This window comes from Diadema antillarum, unplaced genomic scaffold (assembly GCF_040938485.1).
Source record: "Diadema antillarum isolate AM-2024a unplaced genomic scaffold, OU_Dant_1.0 scf00000078, whole genome shotgun sequence".
Classification (NCBI taxonomy): Eukaryota; Metazoa; Echinodermata; class Echinoidea; order Diadematoida; family Diadematidae; genus Diadema; species Diadema antillarum.
The window spans coordinates 992,212-1,016,120 of NW_027270967.1; the positions used below are offsets into that span (position 1 = coordinate 992,212).

Consider the following 23,909-nt stretch of genomic DNA (forward strand, 5'->3'; position numbering starts at 1 on the left):
TAAATATTGCCACTACTTCTACAAGAGTTTGTGGGTTCTTTTAAGCCACACTGAAAGGTGTGGCTTAAAATTCACTACACTTGCCTTGTTTTTGGAAATGTTATCAAATTAAAATTGTGTACATGTGTTCAGATAGGCTTAGAGAAGAAAATGAAAATTGGCTCATGCAGTTGACTTTTCACCTCTTTTTTTTTTTCTCCTCACGATGAATTCTATCATCATGTTTTCCTTCTTTTCACATAATATGCTTGGTCCTTTTCACAAAAATATGCAACAAGCTACATCTAGTATCACGACTGCACAAACAACACTTACAACATACAATTGTATTTCTCTTTCTTTCTGCTTTTTTTTTTTGGTGCATGAATCAATGGTAGCTCTGCCCTGTTTTGAAATTCCTACCATACTCGCAAATAGTCAATTCGCTGAAGTCATGCTACGTCTCCTATTGGGGCGTGCCATGATGATTGGCAACTTGATATTGACATCTCCCCGCATGACACCATCAATTTTTTGCTCTGTCACAAGACACCAGACAACCATTCCCTGATGAGTGACAACACAGCTGAAGACTTGGCCAGATGCGGTTACCATGGTGATGTTTGAGTGGCAACATATTAAAGACACACTTTGGTCTATATGAGCAGCATTAGGCATGGAACAGGAATGTGCAAAACAAACACCTTGATCTACCCCTCATTCTAGCATTATTGAGTACAGCACGTAGCACGTAGTTTCTGGTATGTGCAAATAATATCATAGTGCAGAGTGCCTTATTTATGGATCAAACAAATTTGTTTAAAAATAAAACTAGAATCCCCACCCACTTTGAGTATTTACTGCTGTTATGTTTGAGGTAGCTCTTGTCGAACCTGTGTGATTACTTCATGCACAATGTGTATTTTGCTTCATAGCCTAGGTGTCCGACATTTAACTACTTACAAACAGGATCATGCACGCATTTCTGTTCACAAGAATGTGCACTGGGATTCCCGGACAGTCTGGGTGTATGTTCCTTTTGATGATCATTGTTAGTGCAATGGCTATATTGTACACATGCATTGCGTTCCTTTGGGATGCTTTGAGAGAATAATGCCCACACAGACTTGCTCCTGTGGGACTAGCAAGCACAAACTGCTACACATTCTCACCTTTGCATCTCCGTCTTGGTCCAGCAAGACATTTTCCAGCTTGAGATCTCGATGAACAATGTTGTTCTGTAATGAAACAAAAGACAGATGAAATATATATCAGTTTAGTTTTGACGATATATGTCTTGGCGGAAAAAGGGAAACACCAGGGTAAAACGAAAGTCACTGACACTTACTGAGAAGCCTTTCCCTCCATGTCAAACACCACAATGCACGATAAATTTCTGTTGAATTTAACCTACATTTTGCTTTTCATCTCATTACCCAGAAACAAAATGTCAGTTGAAATTTTTAATGCAGCTACAACAGCATTAACGAGACTGAGAGCTGAGCTTAGTTGCTACCATGGTAACAATGATAGCTGCAATTTACAAGAAGCGTAAACCTCTCTATGAAATAAACCCCAGAGTCAATGCTAACTCTGTCTAGATATTTAATGCTTAGCTGCTTTTCATCCACTACACTCACATTTTCCTATGGTTGAATACACTTCATCTCTAGTAATCAAATCTTTCAATAAAAACCATGCCTTCCTGTTTTTACTTTTGTCAGGCTCAAATTTACCACATAGCATATCATATCTTCCTCTCTATATTGTAACTCCATTTACTCTGAACAGTCATGGCATAAAGCGTCTGGGGTGACTCTGAGGAAAAGATTGCACTAGACAGCACAAACTCTGAGAGTTGTGCTAGACTTGCGCTAGGTGAGAGGACTCTAAACAGTCTTTGGGGTGAACATGGCACAAACTTCCGGTGAACACGGCATACACTTCCAGTGACCCGCACTGTTTATGGTGGAGTACGCATATTATATGTGCATGAGAAACTGCCACCTCTCTCTCTGAGACATGCCCATCCACAGTTTCCATAGAAACGTGTGTCAACTTCGCACTAGATGGCAAGGGGACTCGAAACAAGGGTTTCTCTCAACCCCCCTCCCCCACCCTGCTCAGTAAGTATCAGAAAAATGCTCATTTTCATCGGCATGTCCTCCTAGATGGAAACTCTGAACAGGGTATATATTTCTCTCTTTCTTTTCTAAACTTTCTCTTTCTATGTGTACATTCTCTCTCTGTAATATATGCATTTACGTGTGTGTGTGTGTGTGTGTGTGTGAGTGTGTGAGGTTTCATTCACAGTCTGATTTTTTTTTTGTAATGTATTTGATGGGATTCATTAAAAGCAGTCAGCCTCAGATTAGGGGACCATCACTGGCTTCCATCGGGCTCTGTGATTGGACAAGCATGCGGAGGCTTAACGGGGATGAGTCACCCAAACAGACCACTTGTGGTACCCCCTGTCAAGCAGAGGTCACTGGGTCGCTGGCCAATATCATGACAGCATTAGGAGTCATCTTCACCTGTGATTAGTAATGTGTAGACGGAGCAGTTGCTGTCTGTTTGTTTTGTTCTCAAAGGCCTGTTTCAACATTCAGCCTCTTGAGAATATGGTAATTTACCCATACCCTTCCATAAGGTCATCCAGCTCCCACAAGCAATGGCATACTCAAGATTTGTAAAATGAACTACAACCTTATTTGGTCGGAATCGTCATACAAGAAATGTACAGCTATCATGATAAATTTGCATATCAACGACTCCTTCAAGTGTTTTAGACTTGCGGTTGTATTGTTGTGTACCAATTATAGCATCTGGGATGAAGATGAAGGGTTTTGTTTTATCCTTGGGTTCTTAGGCTCTCTTACATCTAGTACAAACCTATCTATGCAACTGGTTTCTCTAGTTTCAGGCTAGGATTATAACCATAATAAGGTCAAGACATTTCTTTGATTTGATTGTCTTCAAACAAAAGTTTGGATGAAAGAACAATCATGGACAGACTTCTTTCTACTCACATTTTTGAACATGTTGTTAAAAAACTAAAAAAACTAAAACAAACTGCTAAGATAGATTGCATGATGGGGGGGGGGAGAAAAGAACTAAAAAAGCATGTTTGACAGCTGATACTAGATATTTGACATAAGTGCACACTTACGAAGGACAAGCACAACAAGTAGTGCCATTTCATTGTGCTGTCACAAAAGGGCACTTGAAATTTAGAGCGGCAAAAAAATTCAAAAAGCTAAAAATATCATGTCTAACACACTGACTTTACAAGCGGGCATGTTTCTTTGGTCCCAGGCAACACGGAAAGAGAGTAGAGAGATCTCGAGTTGTTATTTGTGGCATTGTACTCCTAGGACATTCTTCAAATTCTCCATCTATTGTAGCAAATGGCCTGGAGCGGGTTTGCTGGAACATAAGAAGGCGGGGTTAACAAAAGACCATGGGCATCAGTCCCCGAAAAGATCGGCTGATCTGGGGGAAATTTTGATTGACTCATAACTGCTTTCACATTCCCAACCTGTTCGGTCTCACTCCATAGACTCTGACACAAAGGAGAATCGAAAAAGAATTGGAATGTCTAACAGAACTATTTGTGTTTGATTCTGCTTTTGAATGGATTAGACAGACTTTGGGGCCCTGTCACAATGGTTTAACTTGGCGGAGAATGTAATTCTATTCCTGCATCACTGAAAGGCCAGGTGGGTTAATATGACTCATTCTCCGGTACACTTGGGATGTTCTTTTTGACCCCGCCAAATATCAAATTGATGTCAACCAGAACCGTGCAGTAGTGGAAAAAGAGAAAAAGAAAATTCACATAGTTTAGTCTGGTATGTCACCACTTTAGCAGACAAGGGAAAGAATTGGAGGCAAATGAGTTCATCATCAGGGAGAAATTCCATTTGTGATGGCTAAAAATTCCCCCTCTGATTGTTTTCTCACAGGCCTCTTTGCATTTGAAAATGTTATTTTTCTCTTCTCGTGTACAAGTCTTTCGCATAGAAACCACTTGCTATAAAAACATCAACCCATCACAAAAAAACCATTCACAATCTACGATTGCTGTATTACTCTTTGGCACATATGAATGCTGCATATATCTCAAATTGTCTGCACGCAGAATGTGTCATAATAAATTCCGATACGACAGGAGACAAGTGCATGAAACTAACATGGGTTGATGGTGCACAAGCAGAAGTTTCAGCTTTACTTTTCACTGCAATTTAGAAACAAGAAGTTCTCAGAAATAAAAATAGGGCCTAAATGAAAAATCTGTGCTGCAGCAGCAAGGTGTACAAATTAACCCATTGAGGATGAGTCCCGAGCATACTCGTGCAAGTGTCTATGGGAAACGTGTGTTGTAGCAAAATAAGCCCATCCTCAACAGGTTAGTGGAACTCTTTACTCGGACTTTTTTCTCCTTTTCACAGATAAAAGAGTGTGACACTAGCAGCTGTCAAACAGTCTTATTGGCAGGTACATGATCCAAGCTCAACGACCTGCTCACTGTTGGTTTCATTCAAACTGAACGCCCCTTCCATCGAGTTGACATGTGACAAGTACAAAGTCACTGCGGGGCAGCGCTTGCTCGCTCGCCGGGTTGACGAGAACCGGTGATGACGACCGACTCGCTAGCTGTCACGGTAGATTTCAATTTCCTCACCGCGATGTGGCGTGAATGCAACAAAGAGCGGAAACGGCAGGCCACAACAGCCCAGGGACACATTGAAGCACAAGGGAGAGCAGAAAACAGGAATGGGCGATGGGGGAGGGGTAGTCCAGAGAAAGTTTTCTTTCTACCAGGCTTGTATACTTTTTATTGAACCGATATATGACCTTGACGCCCTGTCAGACGATGTACAGTGCACCGATGTGATTGATACAGGCAGGTATACAATTAACAATTTCCTTATCACCAACACATAGGCCTAATGGAAGAACATAACCCTGATTTGACTTTTCTGCTTAATGAACTAGTCACTCCAGAGTTCCCTCGACATTTTGTTCTGAGAAAATGATGAAAACACAAAAGACAAAATCATTTACTATATAAATACAAATTTACCACAATGATACTGAAGTCATCATTTCTTACTAGTCATCAACTTTCAAAAGATATAATAAAGGGATGTTTACATTCTTAGGTTTGTTTCTTGACATCAAGAAGTAAGTTTGCTTGACAGGTGGGTTTAGCCCATTCTGCTCAAACCTGCTTTCCTTGGTCTTGGCCTCTCCCCCTTCAATAAGTACTCCTGCCCCCCCCCCCCCCTCCCAAAGTTCACATTCTTTACCACAAAGATACATTTGTTAAAGGTACAAACATTCCACTATCATCCACCACCTTGATGACATTTATGACTCTGTAACGAAGTCTTCTTGTAATTCAAGTGTGCTCCCCCCCACCCCCCTCCCCGTAACGAAGTCTTCTTGTAATTCAAGTGTGATCCCCCCCCCCCCCCCCCGTCTTCTCAATCACTCATCTACTTCCCACATGTTCATGGGGGGGGGGGGGGGGAGGGGGCGGACTCAAGCAGACTGTTGTTTGCTAATGCCAGGTGACTCAGCCACAGATAGGCACTTTACGATAGAATGGTCAAGAGTAAAAGGAATGAGTCACGGCAGGAAAGCAACCTTTAAAATGTCTAAACAGTGAAGAAAATGGCAAAACAACATAGTAGTGGGTGTCTGTACGTGGGGACAAATTAGGTTTTCGTTTACACATACCACCATTGCTATCTTAAAATCTCTGATAATTCTCTGTCAGAGGTACAGATGTACACTTGTAGTAGTACAGTTATATACACATGCCAGCCAATAAACTCTGCCCAAATAATGTGAAGATGTTTAATGTGAATGAGAAGCTTGAGAAAATCAGACAATCACTGCAGCAGATTCATCACGAAGCAGTATGAGTTTCTCTCTGTGATAAACGTGAGTTCTTCGTGGTCCAACTCTTTATAAAGACTTCTGCCTAGAGCATGAAGAACTTCGAACAGGCAACAATATCTGTGCTGTAGTCTGCACAGTGAAGACTAGAGGTAGACATAATGCTCCTAAGTAGCACATCTAGGGAGGAAATGAGCATCTAACAGACACAGTTCAACTCCAAGGTTACATAGCTGGCATACTTGGCCTCTTCAATACCAGCTCACTCAAGATCTTTTTCTCCCCTTTCTTCCCCACTTCCTGTAGGAGGATCAAAACCACCAGCTAAAGCCCTTGAAAAAAGCAAGAAGCACCCCCTCTAGGGAGGGCAAGAGGGGTGCAGGATGGGAACATTTCCCCCTTCCACTGTTGGCTAAACTCTGAAGGATGACACTGATAAATGTGGCAAAAGTTTACAGATTATTCTCCATATTCTGTAGATAAATGAAGGGGGGAACAATGAGTCCCAAAATGAGAAGCGTATTTAGTGCAATGTCATATCTAATTTGTTCAAAATTCTTCACGAGGGTTGGTGTGCGCATGTGTGTTGCATACAAGTGTGAGTGACAGAGAAAGTATGTGTAACAAGGTGAGATTTGAAGCGTACCCAAGTACACACATGTACAATGTGTATAGCCTACACATACACTTACTTCAGTGCACTCATTATGTTAGAAATTCTGTCGATTCTGTAAATCTCGATATGCTTTCGATACCAACAAATGAAAGACTGAAACAGAACTGCACATGACGGGAAATAAGATGCATTAAATTCGGCATGAAGACGGTATGGTTTACAATCCACGCATAGTTATAGAGCACAGATTTGAAAACCTGCTATGTTCAAAGGGGGGGGGGGGGTTGGGGAGAGAAGTCCCATTACATATTATGAGGCGCATCACTGTCACTCAACAGCTAAGACCCATAGAACTTTTGGCTGGTTTGAGTGAACTGGTTACCCCTGCTGAACCACATCAGGCTCCGTGCCACGTGAAGTCAGTGATAGATCTCTCGCCTCCTCCACAGTGGGCCCCCATGGACTTGAGCCTGAGCCAACAACACACAAACTACTCTGTCTGGCAAACCCTTGAACTAGGGGGGAAGGTACCCAAGACTGAGAGTCAGTCCATCCGGTTGGAAGACTTGAAGAAGAAGAAGTAGAAGAAAAGAAGAGAAAAAAGAAGTGATGAAAGAATGAGGAATAGAACTAGAAGGAAGGGGGGATGAGGGAGAAAAAAAATAGATAGATTTGTAGAAGAATGGGTTGAAGATAATGGAGAACAAAGATGAGAGGGGAAGGAAGAGGAGAAACAAAAAAAGAAGAGTGAAAAAAGGAAGGGAAATAAGAAAGAAATGGAAGAGGAGGAAAAGGAAAAGGATGGTGCAAGTCATCACAGTGCATAGTCTGCTTTGCCTGCCAGCATCAGCAACAGTTCTCACTATCAGGATTAATGAAAATAGAGACAGTGCCTGGAAGTGCCATTACTAGTGACCTGAGGGTACTAGGTCATAGCAAATACCGTTCCTGTATCCTCCACTAACCCCTTTTGATAAACCATCAGCATTTTGCATGATGATGATGATGATGATGTATTCGTCCTCGACCACACAAACCTAATGACACATCACAGACAATATTCCCAGTTTATGTTGTGGTTCCCCACAGACACAATTGCACCCCCTGTCTTGCGGCTGACCCAAAAAATGGACTTGTGTAACTTGCCCGACAGAAATCATTGGAAAAAAAAATTAAAATTTTCCTCATGGGAGCAGCAGCACATTACCTGTCTCATATTGTCAATGCAGAAAATTTCACAGTACATTAATTTGTGCCTATTTCGTGCTACTTTTGGACTAGTGCAAATTCTAGAACCCATGAAAATATCTTCACAATTTTCTTTGCACATTTTGTATGCGTTGAATCATGGGCTTCGTCAATGGTACCCTTCATGGTACAAATGTGTGTGTGCACACATATGCCCTTGTCATTTGAGTGCATTTGTGTGTGCAGTAAATTTATTCATATTTCTGTGCAGGCCACACATTCGAATGGATCGGGCAACACAAATTTTCTGGGAATGGATAAAAACGTGAGTAAAAGCAGTTGCATAGTGCAAATTTAAGAACCCATGAGTATGTTTTGAGCCACTCAGCGCCAAAAATCAATTGCATGAAAATATAAACGTTTACGGTATGCAGACAAAAGTGTCTGCTACAGTCAAACACCATATCCCATAAAATGCTATTGATATCATAGTTTCAATGGACATGTGTACTGCATAATAGCTGAGGAAATGCACCACTCTTCATTGACATTGTCTCTTATTCATGACTCATTTCAGAATGTATGTGGACCTGACCATTGCAGAGCAATTATAGCTACAATTGTATGTTACGCATTACACCATTGTCGATTAAGTTTGAATACCAGTTGCTGAACATGTGCCAAACTCATGTTAGCTAGCTCAGCCATTGCGAGAATGCCCGTTCTTTCCCAACCTAAGATGGTGGAACGAGTCTACAAAATGCCCCGACCCATTATGATGTCCCCCAGCGGTCCTGGTGCATCAACTGGTAATTTTTGTAATAGAGAAAACTTTAGTTTATCATTTGTGGGCAGCGATACACTAAATCCACAAGGTGGCTAGTTTTGGGACCCTTACCAGATGGCAGTAGGCCAGAGCCGAGACGATCTGCCTGAAGATCCTCTGTACCTCCTCCACAGGGGTGCTGTTGCTGTCGATGAACTCGTAAAGCTCCCCTCCACTGGCATACTCCATGACGATGACAATCTTCTCTTTGCTCTCAAACACTGTGAAATGTATAGCAAGAAGGGAAACCAAAATGAACACTTCATTTATAATCATTGCAAATGTTTACATACCCATAAATTATAAGACAGGTTGCCAATGTTAAATTTTAATCGTCCACCATGTATAAATGTATGAAATCACTTACACTGTTGCCATGTATAGACAACAATTCAAAATTGCTTGAGGATCCAAGTACCATTGTACATGTGTGCGTACTGTTTGGTTAAAGCAAATTTAGGACATCTCATAAACTTTGTATTTTAATAGGCATGTGTTACATAACAATGTGCTGTAGTTGCACATATGATGTACAAAATTATCACCTAGAACTGGGATGGGTATCACCTTTGATATCATTCAGGTATGAGGGAACATCACAAAATTAACGACTGATGCAAATCCATTTCCAAATTTTATTTTATTACAGGAAGCCTCTAATAAACGTAAGCTACTAAAGTGATCATGTTGGAATGTTGCCATACAACTACATTATCAAAGGCTCTACATTATTTTTCTTAAACAGACATTGCAAAAGGATTTTGTCAACATCTCTAGATTGCTCAGGGTACACAATATCAATAATTTTGATTACTTAGATGTGTGTGTTTTGCATTTTATGAGAATAATGCCACTCTTAACGAGATTCTTTGGTTGACAATATTTGTCTTTCCCAAGAGGTTTTCCCCACACTCTTTGCCTTCGCCTTGAGCTCACAATAACTAAGCAAAGCGGCTCTGATGCGCAATGTTTAACATTCACACAACACCCAGCCACATGCGGGGATGATTCCAGACAAACAAAAGCATGACTTATTTTCATAATTCCTGTCAATATTTGACTTCTGAGCCAGTTGGCGAACTTTGCCCATCCCCGAAAACCCGCGGACTCCAGGAGGGCTGGAGAGGGGGATTTACCTTGGCACACAGCTAAACATGTGGGTGATAGCGGCACCACTACTTTGGTCTCAACCGTACCAATCTCTGTTGTCAGTAATTCAAGCATGACTCACTCCACAGCACAATGCCTTTGTTCTGTGAGATCCTGATCCTGTCATTTTTGCAAAATCTGGAGCCCCAAACACTGCCAAGTCCCTGACAGCAAAATGCCTCTACCCTGGTACTGCAGGTACTTGTGGTTAATTTTTCCCCCGATATTTACCAATTCGTTTCTTTTGAAAAATGGGAGGGGTTGTATGGTATGACATGCATGGTCTTATACTTCACACTTATCTAAATTAAAATGCAATCTCCCGTGAAGGACAGTGGACTACAGCTCGACACTGTCTACTGGTTTCATCATTGTCACTGGCCATGCTCGGCAAATTTCACACGAAGATTTCACAACTATTCTGCTGTGTTTCACAATAAAAGCAGACAGTTTATCTGGAAAATTATTTGTCTGGTTAATTTCCTTGTCCTAAAATACACCTGCATATAAATACTGTCACTCAAGTTCCCTACACGTATATACTATTTTTCCCCAAAAAATACAGCTAGATTCACTGACAAGATTACCATAATCAGTGTCTAAACTGTACCATAATTCATTATTTGTGGCTGACTGAGGAAAAAGACTACATACCGGTAATGAAAACACATGTCATACACATGTACATATACTATTTTGTAGCTCTGTGTGGGAATTCAAATCTGCATGACCATGATCTTCAGATTCCATGCTTTGTGATGGGGACCATAAAAACCTAGGCAAACTGAAATGAAATCATGTACATGATACTCATCCAATTCATCCTACACAAGCTAGATCAGATGCAAAAACATTGTGTAGAACATGATGAGGTCCTTTTTCACCAGCAGCTACATGTATTTCCTGCTGTGTGGTTAAACACTGTCAGCACTGTCTTGCATTAAATGTCATTAGCATTTTGTAATCACGGTGCCCCGTATGTTACAGAGGGATGCAATACGATACAAAAACATAACAGGAAATGATCATATTGGCCAGACGTTTAATGCAATTCTCATCTAAATGATCATGCTGATGAATCTAATGACGTGATTGATGAGATAGGCATGTCTCTTTCCATCGTTGAGAGAGCGAGTCTCAGTATAGAAATATATAAAGACAGAATAAAGAAAAGTTAATGAGAGATGTGCGCATTGACTTGTCAAAAACGAAGTAAAAGTAAAAGTGATTGGAGTAGGTACTGCATTTAATAGCTCTTTCAATTGCAGACATTGAAACTACTTAATGCCTGCCCAAGGCATACTTATGACATATTGATTTATCATATTGATATGCCTCCTCTCCTTTAAACTTAAATAAGATAAGTCCTGACCCTATAAAGTCACTCATAAAATCATGCATAGTTAAAGAGGCTTTTTTATGATATCAAAATGAAACAATCAAAACAATAGCAGAATGTCTGCAATTTTAATAAGTAACCAATGGGATGATATGGCAAGCATCCATCTTGCCCACAGAATGTATTGCCAGACTATGTGCCACCACTCAAACTTTTATCTTTTTTTAAAAGACATATTTTGTCATATTTCACTCTTTGTTTTGGCCTACCCCATTATATATTTTTGATTAAGTTTCTCTCAATGTAGGGGTAAATTTTCCTTTTTTTCAGAAAGTACCTCTGCTCGAGTACACACTATTTCAGAGAAGTTTCTCTTTCACATTTTTTTTTTCTCTGTTAGGGACATGAACTTCACATTGCTGTTTTTCAAACAACAAAACATTCCCGTGAGAGCTTTGGCATTGCTGAGTGGCACACCACAGTCTGACGTCTAGACTCAACTGTGGTTTGCCATGGCATTGGGGTGAATGTTTGCTCTCTTGGCAAACGTTTCTTATAATTTTTTTTTTTAACCCCACTGTAGCAGGTTGGTGTCTGTTTTGATCCTTCCTTGCAGTCCACATGACACACTGAACTTTACAGATCTTGATTGATTTTATTTCATTTCTGCATGCTCATAATTAGCACAATAAACATTGCATGCAGAATCAAACACATGAATGTCAGATTTTATGGTACGTGTTCTTTTGTTTTGCCTAGTGAAGCATAATGGATATATGAAGACATTTAGTAGGTAAATTGAAAGGATACATCTATATAAGCAATAGGACTTTCATTGCAATTAGCAAACATACATAATAAATCACTAACAACAGCCACTCCTAAGGAGCCTAGCTAAGACAAGATGATCAATCAAAGTTTGATAAGAGCAAGAGAACATTTAAAGCTTGAAGCCTCTTTAAGCATGACATTTTGCAGAATTTCTATAAAATTCCATCTAATTTCATACTTCTAATTGCTTCTTTGATGAGCAGAACATCAAGACCAAAGCATTTTACTTACAAATAATGTCAAACTCCTTAACAATATTCATTTCAAAAAGCATCTCACATCCACTGAAGTGTGATTTTCAAGCAGATGCTTTTAATAGCATCTGAAACACATATTTGTACAGCCTTTGAGGCACGAAGTTACCATTCCAGGGTCATTTGACTATGGGAATAATTGTAACAGCTTTCCGCATCACGGGACTGCGATTAAAAGCCACAAAAGTGGGAGCGAGCTGAAACGACATGATGTGATTAAATCTGCTCGATTGCTGTCATTAAGGAAATTACCAGATGAATTAGACATGTAATATTTGTCCTCTTTATCCAGCATTTCATTACCCATCTGCATTTGGAATGAACTGTGTCTTTCCACTCAGACTTCTTGTGGTTTACATTCAGGTGATATGATAGTGGGATTTACAAAAACACAAATGTGCTGGATACAAATCTTAAGATTTGAGAATTCAAGAAATAGAAGCATGCATGAAGACAAAACAAAAATAGGGGAGAAAATAGTTGTGTCATATATATGATCATAATATACTTATCGGTTTCATTCAAGGACAAAGAAACACATGGTACAAAGTGTCACGAGCCATCACTGAGTGAATTTTTTCAGAATCTAAATTAGTAACATGACTTCCAGTCTTCAGCATTGGCTCCTTTGGAATCATACAAACAAAAACATATTATGTGCACTGTAGGATTTTGACCATTTCATCTTTGAATTCTCCACAAGCACCCTGAGTCCACTTAAGCTCAAGAAACCACATTTTCTGACTTAAATAGAAGTTTTCATTTCTTACCTTCATAGATGTTCACAATATTGGGATGGTCCAAGGTAGACATAAGCTCTATCTCCTGCCTTATTCTCCGCATGTCTTCTGGATCTTCAATCTTGTTCTTTGGAATGGACTTGATTGCAACCTGAGTAAAGGCAATGAGAGATTTCTCAAGTTAGTCGGTGCTATAAAATTTTACTGTTCACCATAGCTTTTATCGTGAATTGATGAGCCAAATCTACTTTTTATGATCTTTTATGATTCATGAGTGCTGAATAACACATACTGAATGCATGAAAATGCTTGCTACTAAAACTGGATAAATTTCACACATCCTACTGTAAAAACAGGGAATGACCCAAATGGATGCAAATGTACAGATGTACATCCTACTGCTGATAAAGATCTAGAGTTACCACACTCCAAGTTGAGTCAGAATAGTCAACAAAAATCTGAAATTTAAACCAAATATTCTGATTGTCTCACTGTCAACAGGAACTAAACTGTTTTTTTTTCACAATAAAACTCAGAGTGATAGTATAAATTAGTCACTGTTTGGTGACAGTGAATGATGGAAAAATACAGATGAATATTCATGAAAATGAATACAAATCTGTGTTTAGTTCATATGGTAGGTCTATCCAACAGAAAGCATCAGGTTCTTTAATAGTACTCACAATATTAATTATCACGCATTGCTTCAAAGCACATTTAATTGTGGCACCATGCTAGTTGATAATTAACCTTCAGTCTATGTTTACACACCAGTCTCGTATGGTGGATGGTATTCACTAATGCATGACGCAGAATGATGATCACGTGCACATTCTTTGAAACAACTGTCTGATCGCTATCATTCTCAGAATTACAAATATATCATGTATAGCAGAGACGGGTCAGTGCATATGTGATAAGATTTTACGTAAACATGAGATAAAGTGCTACTGACCCCAGATGTCCCATCCTGCACTGTTTTGAGTTTACATCCACCGTAAACACAGAAGTGCCAATGATTTTATCAACAAATAAGTGCATTTTCTGTTACATCAGAAGAGGTTTTAAAATACCACAGGTGTTCTTGAAATAGGCTGGAATTTCAAGAAATAGTTTAATGACTAGTATACTGATCAATATCAGGACATATTAAAGCATTGTGTTACACGGTTTGTGTATGTACAACAATCTGTACAAATTAGGTGTTTCCATTTTCTCACCTTCTCCTCAATTCAAAGGCATGATAAAGGACTCTCTCAGGAGTTATATTTGTGCACAGGAAGAATTGGAGAGGACAAAATTGACACTACAATGACAAATGAAGGGGGAGATGAAATGGACACAATGGAGGAGGAATAAGAGGATGTGCGCAAGAAGTAGGAGATGAGGAAGAAGAGGAGGAGGAGGAGGAGGAAGAGGAGGAGGAGGAGGAAGGGAAGTGGAGGAGGCAGATGAGGAGGAGGAAAAGGAGGGAGAAAAAGGATAGAAAAAAAAATGTTATGACACATGTGGATTGTGGAGTAGGCCCTACAGTATATTGCAGGGACAGTTTCTCTCAGAATCAAGCTTGTTTGTTGGTAAAGGGCTTCAGGTTGTCTCCAAAATCTGGCAAGGTGGAGAACAAAGAGGATGACAATGAAGCTCTTCACAAGTGTCGCTAATGTCAACAAATGGTCATGGATGCCTTCCAACAACCCTGGAATTCCCTCTGTGGTCATTGTTTGTTGGTTGTACCTCTCTCTCTCTCAGTCATGAGTGTCTTGACTCAGGGTTAAAAACATTAGCAGACTCCTAGTCTGGCTTTTAATCACTTCAGACAACCATGCAGAGACAGAGTAGGTAGATGGTTACTTGCTCTATCCCATTCCCCCTGTCTGCCCCCCTGAAGGACCCTCCTTGTTTCTCCGAAAACTACAATGACCCCCATCACCGCTGGGTGTTTTGGAAAACTTGTGCTGTCTCTCTCTGAATCTATTTTGTTTTTCTAATTCTTAATCCTTAACAACAAAGAAGAAACTGTTTACCACTCCTGAAAATGCATTAAACTTATTTTGCTTTAGCTATTTCAGACAAACAACACAATGGTGAGCAAGTGTAAGTAAGTAGAAGCACGTAAAGTCATATGCTTGATAATTATAATTTATAGCTTCAAGCAATTGCATGGCTGGTAGATCTACAGTTTTTGAGGCTAAGCAGGGAGGTAGGGGAGAGAGGGGTTAATGAGGCCCCCTTTTTTTACAATTCATCAAATATCTTGTTAATCAAAAGCAGCAGGTACATGGTAATGATTCAACTGATAGTTGCAGGTGACAGCTACATTATCCAATTACAATCAGAAAACCAATCATTTTAATTTGCATATTAATTAGCTTTAAATGACAAAGTTTTGGGGCCTCTTTTGCCCCAGTGGGATGGGGTAAAAGAGGCCCTCTTCAAACCTAGTTTGCATTCTCAATATATTACATGCACATTAATGAGTAAAACTGAAATTAATGTTACTGCATTCATAAAACAGTCAATACTGATAATGTATGTCTTACAAATACTTCCCTGTTTAATTAGTTAATTGATTAATTACTGTTGTGTATAGTGCGTGACACCCAAGATTTTTTGTTCTCATTTCTGGTCACTGGACAGGTATGTGTATAATATGTTGTCCTACATGTTTTCCTGGCAGTGGACAAACACAAAATCAACTGTAGAAATATCTATAACTGATCAATCCCACTACAAGAAACAGTTTTACAGTACCACTTAGGTCACAATTTTAAGATATTGCCAATAAACTGATCCGAGTTAGTAGTGTCATCTATAATTCCACAAACTTCACATTTCTCAACCTCATAATCATCGCTTTGATTTTCACTTTCACTGAGAACAAGTGCCTTTGGTTCATCAGCAACACTTTCCTCCTGTCTACCCTTCTTCTGTTTCTGGTTTTTCTTGGTCTGTCTCTCCTGCTTCTTTGCTTTTTTACTTTCTTTTCTCTTCTTGTCCAATTTATGTAACTTGTAATTGAGCATGATGTTGCTCGGTTGTTGGCCGGCGTTAAAATTTTGCCGGGAAAGATAACACACCCTGAAATCAAGAAAAATGACAGTACTTGTTTCAATTTGTGATTGATTACATTAATTACTACTAAATTAACATCTAGTAAGTACAATTTTATACATGAATTAGGTGCACAGGTAAAACTACATTCATCAAAAACAGTCATCATAGAGCTTTTTGTACAGGGGGCCTCTTTTGCCCCGATGGTAGTCCTACAGTCATCCACCCCCAGTCAGAAAATAAAATAAAATTTCATTAAATTAAATATCATGCTAGCATGGGCAATAGTAGCTTTATAAAATACATAGAAAAAATATATAATATTCAGTAGTGTGTAGGTACAGTACTCACTAATCCAAAGTGGACAAGCCACTTTTCGAATTTCAGTTTGGAGATGCCTGTAGTTAACAGCTCCTCAGAGCCATGTGCTTAGGGGTATGGCTCATACATGATATTGCAAGTGAAGGCAGGGAAGTTGCCTCTCAGACCACATGGTCAGCCACTGGTTTGGCCTTGGCATATTTGAGTAGTAAGCAAACTTCTACTTAAGGGCTTTTTACACTTGTGTTTCTTAACCCCGGACTTTCTCTGACCCAGGACTATCGTTAGTCCCGTACCAATTTTTTCAGCTTTTTACACTCGCCAGTTAGTACCGTACTATCTCTTGTCCGGGGCTAAGGAGAAAACTGACCTTTTTACACTCGTATTTCTTAGCCCCGGACTTTCCAAACCACATGAATATTCATAATTACGCTGTGTACTGTACACGTACACGCACGCACCGGCAGCACTTGATTACCTCGTTTCTGATTGGTCAGTGAGGGTCGGACTTCGTCTCCGTCGCTTAGCCCAGGATTATTTTTTCGTTCTGTTTACACTTACTTGCTTGGCACCGCAATTGCGGTGCTAGCACCGCAATTGCGGTGCTAACCCCTGCTATTTTGCAGGGCCAGATAGTACCGTACTATCGGTGGGGCTAGCCCACTTTGGCAAAAACGAGTGTAAACAGAAAGTGGGCTAAGGATAGTCCCGTACCAACGGTGGGGCTAAGGCCCCCCCTTAGCCCCACCGTTAGTCCGGGGCTAAGCAAAATTTTACAAGTGTAAAAAGCCCTTTAGGGGCCTCTTTTACCCCGGGGCCTCATTAGCCCCTCTCTCCCCTACTCCTTGATCCTTTTCTCCCAAGAGTTGATACAGCATGGAGTCATTCTTGACATGTGTGTTTGATATGAACATGACTAATGACAGTCTTCAAAAGTAGTTACCAGGTACAAAACCCGGAAAATGTACTAAAAATTGTCCTATTTCCCAATCATATAGAATACTTCCCCCCAAAAAAAAACAACAAACAAAATATTTTTGAAAGACCTTGATCCACACAGTAATCCACATCAATACCATAATTGCATCATCTGTTCCTCGTGTCATTATCAACTTTTCCTGAAAATTTTATCTCAATCTGTTTATTCTTTTTTGAGTTATTTTTTAACAAACAAAGAGACAAACAAACCAACACTGACAGAAATCCCCTTGGTGGAGGTAGTAAATACAAAATGAACAACAAATGATCAGCTAACCTCAAATATGTTGCAAACAGCAGGATTAAAAAACCATCCCATGCAGTTCCTGTACATGCCTTAATGGTCTTGGCCTAGTGTAAAGAGCTTAGACATATTTTCTATAACAATGCACAGTAGCAGACAGAATCCTTTCAGTTTCATGTCTAACTTTTTTCATTGCATCTCCGTCAACAATTCTCACTCACATTCTGTCTTAATACAAGGGAAGCTTGTAAACAAACCAAGTACCAGTACATTAATTGATAGGCCTAAAGGCATAAGATGCAGCAATATGTTTTACTTTCACCGAGTATGATTCTAAGCACTCTCGATATAAAACAAATTACATTCTAAGGATTTTAGTTTTGGGAGCCTGTCTATACCATTGATTGATGAATGTTCTACAGTCTACAAAACCAAAATGAAGACAGTCTCCTGATTTAGTTGCCAACGAACAAAAAATAAACAAAGAGGCACTGTCTGCAAGTTTGAAATCAAGGTCTCTCCTCCACCACACCCTGACACGCTCCTGTCGTCTCCTGTAAATGACTCTTTCTCAGACAGGAACAACAGTTCCTGTCTGATGCTAATACCATTATCCATGACAGTAGCCCTTATGGTGGATCACACACGGATTAACTTTTCATCACAATGGCACAGTACAACTGGATAACTCCCCCTAAGCAAACTCCATGAAGCCAACTATGTGAGCGAACAATGCACTCTTTGTTCTCCCTTTGTTTAGTTCTTGAAGCCACTAGCAAAGACTACAAATCGATGGACAACACCCTTTTCTGAAAGCCTACTATATACCAGAAAAGAGTAAAGTTTGAAGCTTGATAAGAGGACAGGTTCAAAAAATCTTTACATTATAATGCTCTGTACTTTGCTGTGATTTTCTCAATCACAGCAAAGTCTTCAGATAATTTATGAAATGACAATACAAAAAAACAATATATTTTTCAGATCTATAATGTTCTTTAATACACACTCAAATGGACTTAAATATTTCTAATTTCACAGTAATTCAATAAAAAAGAATTTGTCTCACAACTATGTGTACATTCTATTGTACAAATTTCATTGGTGTTCATTGTGAATTTACATGCCGGTTCCAAAGAGAATATATACAACACTTCGAAAAAGATTACTTAGCTATCAGATTGGTTGATTGCACATCATGTGACACAGTAGTACCATTGCATTGCACGCTGCTGCTGCTGAGCTGTGCAATTTTCGTAGAGCAATTTTCGACATTGCACAGCTAAGGTCACCAATTTTAACTGACTCCCATGTCAATATTAGCTCATGATCAACTCTTACATTTTTGAATCATTGGTATTGCACACCTCTGATGTCACATTCAGATACAAATGTACATATCACAAAGTACGTCTCTTTGCCACACACACTCAGTTACAAGAGCAAATTCAGTCACTCATTTTACCGTCAACAACTTCAAGTGACTGCTCTCACACTCAAGCATACAATTAATACAACTGACTGAACTTTGCTGTGCTGTGCCACAGTACGCATGTACACATTTCACATTTTCTTATTCATGATATGTAATTTTACCTTCATGTACAAGAGTATTTTGAACAGGCTCAAATGACACTTTCTTTTTTTTCTCTCTTTTTTTTTTGTACTGACCTGATTCCCGGTGCTTATTTCAGTGGCAAGTTTCACTTTCCCGTAGGTTCCTTTCCCCAACGTTTTCTCAAAGCGGTATCTGTGTTTCAGCTTGTGACGATGCCGATGGTGCTTGACACTGGCCGACGAGGGGCTAGGAGCCGCACCGGGCAGCACGGGGGAGGATGAAGGGTCATTGCCGTTATCGCTCTCCCTCACGGCGGCAGTGACCGGACTGTCTCCCGTCATATTGCGTCTCACTGACAAGTTGGATCAAAAAGATAACCCAGGCCCAATGCGCTCAACACCGATGCAGGTTATGACCGACGGCTAGTTTATTATTCTCAGAGTTTTATAGTTTATCTGGACAGTAACGAACAAATATCGACCAAGAGCAATAAGCTGCAACAGCTCATTCCAATGTCAATGTCACACAAAGACCAGCTGAGCTGGAATTGAACAAAGGGCAGCACGCTTCATTCACACAGTTGGAGCTTCAAGCCGAGTTAGCATGATGGTGTACTTGAGAAGACCGTCGCATGCACGTGAGACTATTCGACAGTCACTTCCAAAATTGAGTTGTGTGAATATGAGCTGAGGCACACAACTTATTCGAGGCAATTCAACAACGAATAGGCATTGTAATCACAACTCCACACACTGTCAGGAGACATGTGATTTAGTTCGCGATAGTTGCTAGACTGACAGCGAGAGAGTGATACAACGCTCCTTTCAAACGAAGTGAGAGCTTGTTTGCTGGGATCGGTTGTATACGCGGCGAGCGCCTGCCTCCTCTCCTCGGAGCTGAATCATCAAAGCCAAAAGCCAGCTCGCAACTGTAATAACGTACGGGAGGGCTCTTCACTCGGGACCCGTGCAACGAGTGTGCAACGAAGCATCGCAGCTGTGAACAGACTAAACTAGTTTTTTAAGGTCATTGCTCTAACGATTATAAGTGTTCGCATAAGTTTACAAACTGAGCACATTCTTTATAATCCGTGGCGCGAGTACCAAACAGGGATTTCCCCTGAAAATCGCTTTTTGAAAACTTCCTGCGTAATCAAACGACGATTCACGTTTCCTTTGTTTGATTTCTTGTTTACTGTCTTAATATTCTCTGTTGGGAAGAGCGAAGGCGGAATCGGGAGAATAAGTCTTTATTTCATGAATAAACATAGCCCAGTCATTGATTATCCTTTGATAATTGCAAATAGTACCGGTACTCATGCACCATCACCACTCCACCCATCCGGGTTTATGTCATCCTTTCGTTATTTTTCTTTTCGTTATCTGTATATTCCGGTTTCTGGTTACCATAGCAATGAAAATGATAATGATGTTATTCCAGAGGGATGATGGGGATGATGACGACCACGACGACGACCACGACGACGATGATGATGATATAGGTAAAGGTAATCAATATCAAAGCCCAAATCTGTAGGACTAGTTCAAACGCCAACACGATGACATATTATCATCTATAATCTTCGCCATTGGAGAAGCATTGTTAAATTATATAACAGCCCATGCAGCTAATGGAGTACCTCTATATTGAATATGACTGTGAGTTCATATTTTGTGTGGAATCGCAGAGAAAGGGGATGTTGTAGGAATGGTCATTCTAAGTCATCCAGAACTTATTGGTAACGCTTAATTAGCTATAGCTCAGTTAGCTAATCCAGTTATAGGTGCCATCCACACCATATTCAAGTTGAATTTGAGAAATAAAGCAAAATCAGACAAACGGAATGGTCGAAGTTAAAAAAAATGGACGTAGAATAAGACAGGGCGTTTTACATTTTCACAAGATGTCACAGAATGGTGACAGGATTTAGAAACGCATATAAGCAAAGGCAATGACGTCATCACCTCAGAACTCCCTCATTCCATCGATATACACTCAAAAACTAATGATGATGCTTTTGGTTGATGATTTGGCAACAACATCCTTTTCCCCAATAAGATCATTGTTGCTAGGCTGTTATACAAATGAAAAAAATTGACACAAATATGCAACTACTTCTAATTACTTTCGTGTCAAAAAGGGAAAATTATAGTGACGTCATAATAGGAAAGTTTTATGTACAGGTCAATATGAGACTTGCAAGCTGATGACATCTTGTGATGACATCATCGCTGTCTTCCCAAATCGTGCTTCACTTGGTGGTTACGCCTAGTATCACTGTTTTGTAACACACACACACACACACACACACACACACACACACACACACACACACAAACAAACAAAATAAAACATGCGAAAGTTTTAAAAGCCCCACAACTTTTCATTTAAAGGCCGATTTTGAGGAAACCTCTGTCAATGTAATTGCATGATCTTAGTTTTGTTTTCATAAAAGTCAAATTGAATGCGGAAGAGGTTAATCCCTTACAGGTTTAAAGTCCCCATCGTGTTCTAGTTGGATTTAACAGAGTAAAATCAAATTTACTTGCAGAATTATGTGAAGATTTCATCAAAATCAAAACTGACAAATAATTTTGGAATTTTACAATAGGGGGCCTATTATACAGTTTTCAGGAACGCCCATCGCACGTGAATGCAAATGAGATAAACGAGATGATGATGTCATAATGATATACCTCATAGGTCTCCCATTTATCTATGTACTCACATGTTTCAGATGATATCTGTTTTGACACGAAATCTTTAAAAAAAAAACAGAAACAAACAAACACCCTCGTGTCCTCTCATCATTGTCCTTCCCATGATTTGTCTGTGTGTACGTTTATGTATGTGTATGTGTGTGTGCATGTGTGTGTGTGTGTGTTATAGCACTGATGACTTCTGTTAGAGAAATTACTTGCTATGTCGGCTAAAATTAGGTTTTTTTCATATTTTTTAATCGCAAAAAGTAGGATGATAGGATCTAAAAAGCTGTGAGAATTGATAATAATCACCTCTGTCAATATCACTATTCTTTAAGTTTATAATGATGTTGTGAAAACATGCGCACCTAAAATCCTACAACGCTCTCATTCAACATCAAATGATGATGAAACTTCCACAGCTTTGTCCGCCAGGATTTGACTTCATTTGCTGGAAGTTATTGTCGTGGAAATTTGAAATGATTGTACTTTTCCATACACCATGACGCGTATTTAATATTATCTATATTAATTATGAGCTAAAATTATAATGGCAGACTGCACGGACATAAAGTTGTCTGGGGAAAACCCCGAACAACATTCAACATGGCGTTGACATTAAAAGTCGGACACAATTACGTTCCTTTACGTCACAAATCGACGTGCAGATTATGATGCTTTTTTTTTTTCTTGTCTCAGCTATTAGTTTCGAAAGTTGTTGCTGTTGCGGTTTTTTTTTTCACAGTTACACGCCCAAATTCTAAGCTGCGTGAAATCTTGTGAGTCTGTATGTGTGAAGAATTAAGTGTATAAATGTCGCGGAAGCGATGATAAGATTATTGAATGATTTTTTTTTTCAAGGCAACATTTTTTCCGATCTTCAAGTGGAAAATCCTTTCTTTCCTCATAATGATTAATTCATGAGTCATGGATGCACTTTATTAATTTACAACTTGCTTAGGACTTCAAAACCATTATTTCCTTTTCTGCTAAGCATATTTCTACGGTATAAAATAGGACCCTTTAAACTTCTAGCACATTTACATGTCTGTTTGTGAATATGTTCTGTGAGTATTTCCATGATTGTTTTCACTGAAGAGTATGTAGGGTTGAATAAACTTGAATATCATGCTTGGCTGTAAATATGGCTGGTTTCTTTCAAAGCTTATCGACATCAGATAGCCACTGAACATGGCAGATGTGACAGAATGATGCAAGTGAAAATCAGTGTATTATTTTCTAGTACTCTATGTTCACATTTTATTGAAATCATTAGAATTGAATCCGATGAGCAGAGTGGTAGATTCTTTTATTTTTTCAATCAAAATCGGAGATGAAAGAAAGAAGTTGCGGTGAAAAATATGAAAACGATCTCTTTTTCACCGATTTAATAAGTTCCTACTACTGATTGCACTATAAATGGGCTGAGGTGATTATACTGTCATTAGTTCATGAAAATCTCCCATTAGATTTTGCATGAACAGAATAGTCATATATATATATATATATATATATATATGTGTGTGTGTGTGTGTGTGTGTGTGTGTGTGTGTGTGTGTGTAATTGGTTGTTAGCGATTAATCCTACCTATTCTGACTGTTACCTATTGATTTGCTTATTTTCACATTTAAAAAAAAAAGAATGTGGAAGGATGCATTTTTTCCGTGTCGATCTCATTTAAAAAAGAGGGGAAACTGATGACAATCTTAAAGATTTGTATGAGCTCGTGATATCATTACTTTATTCAATTTGCTTGCAATATGTCATTTAAAATTATGATAATAATAAGTAGAACTTTAGAATGATTCCATGACTTGAATCAGGTGTGGAATAATTATTATTGACAGGTCTATAATGGACAGCTGGTCGTCAGACGTCAAGTCATTTAGCGTAAGAGGGCGCTATGAAGAATGGGCACTGTTGCCAACCAGAGCTGTATAACCGGCTCCGGAGAAGTTCTATAGCACATAAATTATATCCAATTCTCCAGATCGCCGGTGAAACAAGTGAGTGAATGAAAAAAAAAAATGTCGTGATTATCATTCATTTTAAACAACTGAAATATAAACATTGCCTATATAGGATAAGACTCTATTGAGGCTTTTAACTTGCCGTCCCTATTCGAATTCTGCTCCCTGCTTGCGTTGCAGTAAGCATAAAATAATAATGTCTTTACCTGCAATGTCTTGTTCCTCATACCCAAAGTCTGAAAAACTTACTCGGCTATGC

At 39.3% G+C, this 23,909-nt stretch overlaps 1 protein-coding gene across 1 annotated transcript in view; it reads right to left on the reverse strand.

Moving 5' to 3' along the window:
* Window positions 1-19,785, reverse strand: part of LOC139717615 (uncharacterized) — a 47,586-nt gene extending 27,801 nt beyond the window's left edge. Inside the window, exons 1-4 of the mRNA XM_071629123.1 lie at window positions 19,092-19,785; window positions 12,860-12,980; window positions 8,589-8,737; window positions 1,152-1,217 (exon numbers count right to left, since the gene is read on the reverse strand). Coding sequence (XP_071485224.1) covers window positions 1,152-1,217; window positions 8,589-8,737; window positions 12,860-12,980; window positions 19,092-19,319 — 564 coding nt within the window. The 5' untranslated portion in view covers window positions 19,320-19,785. The remainder of the gene's footprint in view (window positions 1-1,151; window positions 1,218-8,588; window positions 8,738-12,859; window positions 12,981-19,091) is intronic.
* Between the last annotated feature and the right edge of the window lie 4,124 nt (window positions 19,786-23,909).